At 33.9% G+C, this 7,648-nt stretch overlaps 1 protein-coding gene across 1 annotated transcript; it reads right to left on the bottom strand.

Annotated features, from left to right (window-relative positions):
• Positions 1-660: 660 nt before the first annotated feature.
• On the bottom strand, positions 661-3,512 carry LOC112149398 (olfactory receptor 2AT4-like). Its single transcript, XM_024277054.2, has one exon. It carries the CDS (start codon positions 2,940-2,942, stop codon positions 1,962-1,964), a length of 981 nt encoding a protein of 326 aa, XP_024132822.1. The 5' UTR covers positions 2,943-3,512; the 3' UTR covers positions 661-1,961.
• Positions 3,513-7,648: the final 4,136 nt, after the last annotated feature.

Raw genomic sequence — 7,648 nt, 5'->3', positions numbered from 1 at the left:
TGTCTCTACTTTTTGAAAAATTTTAGTTGACCTGACTCACAAAAATAGGTTGAAAGAACTAAAAGCTAAAATTTTTTTTTACAGTGTATGGATACAAAGGCCTTCAGAGAAGCGTTTTATTCCAGCATAAAAATAAGATTACAGCTATTGCCTTCATTTCCCTCCATAAAGCATGTATTCTTTATCTACTTATCCAGGACTTCTAAGGGAAGTCATTTCAGCGCCCATGAATTTGCATTTTTGCAATGCCAGAATGAAAATGTAAGGAAGTAAAAGTGGGGAATTTGAAGATAGCAAATGCTGTTCTTCTTTAAGATCAACTTTCATAAAGAGCTGCTGCTACAGTATCAGTCTGGACTGTCTTGTTTTCAGTGCCCAAATGCTGAAATAGAATGTTTTTCTAATAATAATAAGCAAAATCCCTCTGTAGCCCAATCTCGACAAAGAAAAAAATAGTTTTTTTCTCACACTAAACTTTGAAAAAATATTGTACTGCGGTTTCTTTGTAAAGCATTTCGTAATAACAAGATTGGTGTTCAGCTGCATACGTACTAAAATAATACTTAGTTAAAATTAACATTTGGAATACATAGATGTCTGACTGACTATTATAGGTGCATTAAAATCTTCCATAATGTCATGAAGAAGATACAACATGGGTTTTTTTTTTTCTTTTTTCTGAATTTATTTTATTTTTATTTTTTTTATGGTAAAGTCAAATACGATTTCTGATTAGCTTATCCATGAATGGGGAAAAAAGCAAGATTAACATTTAAAAAAAAATACTTGAAGTCAACAATAAAGCTCCTACCACTGAGTCCATTCTTTTTGAAGCTATTAATCTATAAAATATATATATATATATTTTTTCACTTAAGACTCTGTGCTGGAATTCAGCAGATAAAAAGAAAGTCTCTGTTTTTTAAACAAGTTTTTTATTTTCAACCAATTTCTGTAGCAGCATACACATTGTCTTCTAGCTTACAAATATCTTTTTTTAAGCTCCCACCCAACCATTATTTGTTCTACCAAAATAAATAAACATAACAAAAATTATTAAGTTAAAAACATCAGAAAGTTTATTCCAAAATCAATCAGAACTCTCCATTTGGTCAGAATATTCAGACATTTTTGACAAAAAAAAGAAATGTTCATTACAGTCACTGGAAGAAAGAAAAGTGAGTTTTAAGATTTATTATCAAGCTGACAGCATAAGAGCAGGTGAAGGTATAGTAAAGGTCCAAACAAACATTCAGTGGAACTGACATCATTACAGGAAAAAGAAATCACTCATCGGCTTCTAGAAGCAACCGGCTGTTTGTCAGACAATGAAAGAGAAAACAGCAGATACGGTTTAGCTTACAAGATAATGTAAAATGAAGAAACAGTTTACTGGAGACCATGAATGTAGTTTATGCAGCAAAGAAAGAAAGAAAAAATAAATTACTTTAATGTGAAATCCTTTTAAAGCTCTCACTCCTGTTAAATGCATGCTCACATGTCATAAATAAGTATTTTTTTTGTGATTTTGCAGTAATTTTTGCATAAAAGATTCAGTTTTATGATTTTTTTTCTTACTTACTCAAAGGTATAACTACTAAATATTGAACAAATATGCAGTATTCTAAAGTTTGGAGGTAATTTGGGCTCTTTTTACTTTTCTACTGCACACAAGCTTCGGTGTATTGTGTGCATGTTTTAATACGTAAGTGTGGTAATATACAAAATGATGCTTGCATAAACTTGAATGAATGAATTTCAGTCTTTAATTTACAATTTCAGAAAAAGAAATTCACACAATAATAGTTTTTGCTTTACGATTTCCTATTTGTACACTGTAAGATGACCAATTAAATGATTATTTGGTGAAAAAAATGATTTTTTTTGTCTTTATAGTAATGACTAATCCTGAGAAAAATATATTTTTATCAGCTTTTTTAGAAAAATTACTTTTTCGGAGATTACTTTGCAAAAATGCTGATCTCTATAGCAACCCTGGACATTTTCAGTTTCCTCATTAAATTCAATTTAATATCTCTGGTTTTGAAGCAGTATATGAGTGGATTCAGAGCAGGAGGAAGAAGGCTGTACAGCAGGATCAACAAAATGCGAATATCCAAACTGAACGAGAATCCGACTGTACTGGCCACATAAACGAAGCACCTGGGGAGGTAGAAAAGACAAGTGATGAAGATTTGCGGAGTGCAGGTGGATAAGGTTTTTTTACGGCCTGAAGAGCTGGACATTCTCAAAATAACCACGATAATAGAAGCGTAAGAAAACAATATGAATGCCAGAGGCAGCAAAAGGCATAACATGGCAATGCAGAGCGCCGTGACCTGAACCTCTCTCAGATTTACACCACATCCCTGATTAGTTAAAGAAATGTGGTCACAGTAGCACTGAGCAATGGTGTTGTATTTACAGTAGGATAAAGTGAGAGCATGGAGCACAATGGTCACCATCAACGGTACGGGGATGAACCAGGCGAATCCGCAGAGCACAGATATGATGTTGTTTGTGATTAACACTGGATATCGCAGAGGAACGCACACGGCAATGAATCGATCTAAAGCCATCACCAACAACAGGAACGACATCACAGATCCTAAATAATGGACCATGAACATCTGCGTGAAGCAGGCGTTGAATGAGATGTCGCCGTCGCCAAACCAGTATTTGGCAATGATTTTTGGGAGGGTGAACGTGCTGAAGGTCAAGTCGTTCAGCGCCAGGTGACAAAAGACAATGTAGGAGGGTTTTTGAAGGGACTTCTGACAGATGACAAATGCCAGAATGAAAACGTTTCCCGCCGCGGTGGTGAGGTAGATGAAGAAAAACAGGGCGGACACCGGAGCATAGTACTGCAGGGGAAGGCCAGGGAATCCCAGGATGTGGAAACTTTCTGGTCTGGAAATATTTGGAGCGATCAGTAATGCCATTCTTCACAGATTTCCTGCAGAGAACATAAAGCATGAAGATCTATACCAATACTGCTTTTTGTTTAGCTAAAAAAATAAAAAATAATACACCTGTTTTGATTTAAAAAAAAATATTTTTTTAATTCCTTCTTTATATAATTTGATATGATCTACAGAAACTAAAGAATAATACAGTGATTCACTGACTAAAAATAAGGATAAAATACATTTTTGCTCCACTTAAACAGATAAAATCTAACAGAAAAATAGATGGTTGCTAATAAAATGTATTAGAAATAGATCTCTCGTTTTGATATTTTAAATAAATTAAACTGTCGTTGGAATATTCTTACCTCTTTGACTCAGCGGGAAAAGTCCAAGCGCAGCAGCAGGGTGACGTCTAAATATGTGCTTGTTGTTTTGTCCAACCAGACACACCCTTAGAGGCCCAAATTCTCAGATGGCTCCTAAAAGTGCTCAAACTTTTGAGTTCAGCATCACGCAATGCTTACAAAAACAAATTTGCAAAATAAACTTTTATTTATTCAGCAAAGACAGTTAGACTAAGTATTGCAAACCCACTTTTACTGCTATTACAATAAGCTGACATCATTTAGAGCTACAGGCAATCCTTTTTATGCATCTTGCATTTTATTGCAAAATGTTCTCGCCTATAAATGTTTAAAAATGCTTGTGTCTCAACATGGGATTGGGGAAAGCCACATTCACAATTTAAGATTTTTTTTTTCTTTTTTTTAATAAATATATGTTATAGTTTGTAATATTATAATAACAGGTATTAACTCTGAGTTATGTCTTTGTGAATGAGTAAAAACTGTTTTTCAACATAGTTTTATGTCTAGTAAAACAGGGTAGGAGTCTTCTGTGCTTCATTTTAGGTATTTTTGACAATACATTTTTTATACAAATGTATATATGTATATATTTTAAATTAAATGTCCAGTTATAGATGAAAATAAATATTTTTGTAAAATCCACAAATTGATTAAAATGCCACTGAAAAAGTACATTGAAACATGGAAGCAGATTCCTCCTTCAATATTTCATCTCACACAATGAATGCAAATACAGTTTAAATGCTACATACAAAATTGATGACATTTGAGAAAATGTTTACAGGACAGACAAACAATGACTACAAACTGTGTCTCTTTGGGGACCAAACAAGATTTTACCAGTATGTAGCTTATTTCTAAACTTGGCAATGCCTGGAGGTGAGGATTATGTAAAAATTTGTGTTCAATTCCCTTTTCTACAGTGACCCCTCCCAAAAAAATCATGGATCAGCTAGTTCCAAGAATGCCAGATTCACGGTGAAGCGTCATTACAAGTATGTCAAACCAGGAAAATGCCATGAAACCCTGAACACGCTGGAGAGATTGTTTCTTCTATTACGTAGTGGGAGAGTGAAGTTTAAGTTTTTACCTTCAATACTGCTTCAGGTCCTGGATACAAATACATTACTACTTTGTTTGAGCAATAAAATACTGATTTTTGCTCTAATCGAGAAGTACATAATTATGTAATTATTTTTTTGGTTTCCATGATAAAGAAAAATAACATTTCAGAAAACGAAATTGATTTCCAGAAATCATAATGAAATGTTAAAAAAGGAAACAAAGAAAGAAACTAGGAGAGGTAGACACTGTGATACATTACTGATAGAATGATGACTTCTGTCCATCATTTCATCCGAAAGGTACTTGGAGCAATACTGGATATGATCTGTACTAATCATAAAAGTTTCATAAGTATGCAGACATTGAAAGCGAATTAGAAAAAAAATACACATCATCCAATCAGTGATGTTCCATACCTATCTTTTCTGGTTTGTTATTGTGTTTTGTTTTTTGACATTTCATTTTTATTGCTAGAAATAACTTTTTGGGGGAACATTTTCATTTTACTTTTTTATTGTGTTTTGGTTTATGATATTTTGTTGTAATTTTGTTTTTTATCATTTGTTTTATTTGTCATTGGGATCTTTAAAAGGTTTTTGTGTAGAGTGATTCGTTTGCACCTCAGGGCCACCGTCCATTTGGTTCATTCCAAACTAGCAAAAAATATGTTTAAAAAAAACATCCAAATGTAAAAAGAATATATAAAGATAAACAAACATAAATAACTCACTTTTTAAATATGGTTAATGTTTAATGTGTGTCGTCTCTGATTCTTTCAGTGCCATAAGCCTGTTTGGTCATAACATTGATATTTGGCAGATCTCATGGAGTTCATCAGGGAAAATAATCCATTTGGGATTCCTCGTGTTTTTATTACACACAGATGGCGAGGACAACTTATTTAAGGAGAGTCTTTGTGGATGTACTGCAGAACACTTGCAACTGTTTTTCTGCATTAATTGATGTCAGGCAGAGCCAACCTCTTCATCAACCTCTTCACGTTTGCTTCTGTTTCGGTGGTCATTTTATGAAAATGTTCTTACTTTGTGTATTTTTCCATAACTCTCACTCTTTTATGGTTTTCACGGAATAACAAAGGATACAACTCCTTCAATTTAGATTTTTGTTATTTGCATTTCCTGGTTTATTAAAAAAATATGTACACTAATATTACAAAGATAAATCATTTTTTCATCACTGGATTTCCTGAACTTTTGCCCGAGTATCACGGCCCTGTGTCAACTCTGCTTTTTCTGCTATATTTGGTCATAGCTGTAGGAAACATTTTTATCTTAGTGTTTGTTACTTGTGAGAAGTCTCTCCACAAACCTTCCTATCTGATATTCTGTCACTTGTCTTTAACTGATCTCATGTTTGGGACCGTAACTCTACCAAAGATTCTCTCAAAATATTGGTTTAATGACAGTGTTATCTCGTTTTATGGCTGCTTCGCACAAATGTACTTTGTCCATTTTTTAGGCGCTGCTCATTCCTTCATTCTGATGGTGATGGCGTTGGATCGTTTCATAGCCATTTGTGCTCCACTGCGATACACATCCCTATTCACAAACGCAGCTGCCTCTGTGCTCTGTGGAGTGGCGTGGCTTTTGCCAGCTTCATGGATGCTTTTTGTTGTCTTAGATGCTCTTTCTTTACCTTTTTGTAACTCCAACATCATTGCGCAATGCTACTGTGACCAGATATCGATAATAAACTTAGGGTGTGAAAATGTGCGACAATCAACCGTTTTGGGGTTTATTGGTGCCATGGTTTCTTTGCTGTTTCCTTTATCTTTTATTATTTTGTCTTACTTTGTCATCATTGTTGCTGTTTTGAGAATTTCCTCCTCTGAAGGCCGCCTTAGGACTCTGTCGACCTGCACGCCGCAGCTACTCATCACAGGTCTGTACTACTTACCGAGGTGCTTTGTGTATTTGGCTAATTTTGTGGGATTTACTTTTGGCGAATCCGTGCGAATTGCTGTTATATTGCTGTACAGTCTTTTACCTGCTGCTGTGAACCCAGTAATATACTGCTTTAAAACAAAAGATATTAAGGGAAATTTGAAAAGAAAATTCCTAACTAACATAAAAAGTATGACAACAAAGATGGGTGCCGTAATGCCAACAGATAAATAATGTTTATCCAGTTGTAATTTTGACAAGTTACAATGTGAAAAGTGAAAAATAAAAAAGTTGTGTACTTTGTTACATTTAAAATTATTAGTTTTTATCCAATTCAATTTTTGAGTTGATTAAACCATCAACACAATTTTTTTTTATTTAATTAAAACTAAAGATATAACAATTTAGAGAGCCTCTGTTAATTAATCTAATGTTTCTCTTTTTTAAAATGTACATTGTATAAACTGCATTTGTGGTACAACCATTTTGACATTTTACCTTTCTCTACATCCGCTCACATTTATGTTTTACTTGTGAAATATTTCTAATGTAAAAAAGTTCTTTGTGGCATCAATTCTTCCTTTATTTATGAATAGTGCACTTACTGTGAAATAATAAACATGATTGAATATTAATTCTGCTTATTTTATATTTTAAAAGGATTTTAACAAAAAACTTTATGCAAAAATATCAAAAACGCTGAGAAGATCTGAAGAATTTCGTGACATGTGGTGAGGGGGAGAAGTACCTCCCTGCCACTATCTTCACCTGCCATTATAAGATGTATACTAACAATAAAATAAATGTGTTCTCTAATTTCTGCCATGAATTCAGTTTGTTTGTATAATTCTGATCACTGTAACCCTTTTTATCCTCAAAATTGATGCATTTTGGGTATTTCCTGTTTAATTACAGTGCAGACTGCAAGGTTAGATTCTGCAATGTCATACTTAAATTGTTTTAGACATTGTAGACATTTTTATTGGATCTTTTTATTACATTACATTACAGTCCTCACTTTCCAAGGATTAGGTAATGTACTTCATGCTTTGTATCATTTGTGTTGAATGTGACAAAGCTGAAATTTAAAGGTGCTACTTGCTATCATCCACTTTAGCAGAAACTTCACGCTTCCCAGCCCAATTTCTCTCTATTAAAATACGATTGCTATCCTGTGATGATTCCCCTCGATCGGATTATTTTGTTGTCAAGGTTTTGTGGTTGATTGCAAATATTGCGCCCCTTTGTGATTCTTTGTGTACTTGTTGGGACTTCCTCAGTTCTTTACTCAGGAAGACTCTGTGTATCGTAATAACACTTGTGTCATATTCGATGTCGTGTGACGGTGGTCTAATGGTCTGGCCAATCGCCATCTTACACGTCATCAAGTTGCTAGCCCCCA

The sequence above is a fragment of the Oryzias melastigma genome, linkage group LG13 (assembly GCF_002922805.2).
Source record: "Oryzias melastigma strain HK-1 linkage group LG13, ASM292280v2, whole genome shotgun sequence".
Taxonomy (NCBI): domain Eukaryota; kingdom Metazoa; phylum Chordata; class Actinopteri; order Beloniformes; family Adrianichthyidae; genus Oryzias; species Oryzias melastigma.
The sequence above is the reverse complement of the archived record's forward strand: the minus strand, read 5'-3'. Positions and strand labels throughout refer to the sequence as shown.

What these genes read in the sequence shown, in the direction of transcription:
- LOC112149398 (XM_024277054.2), bottom strand. Translation starts at nt 2,942, where the DNA reads ATGGCATTACTGATCGCTCCAAATATTTCCAGACCAGAAAGTTTCCAC.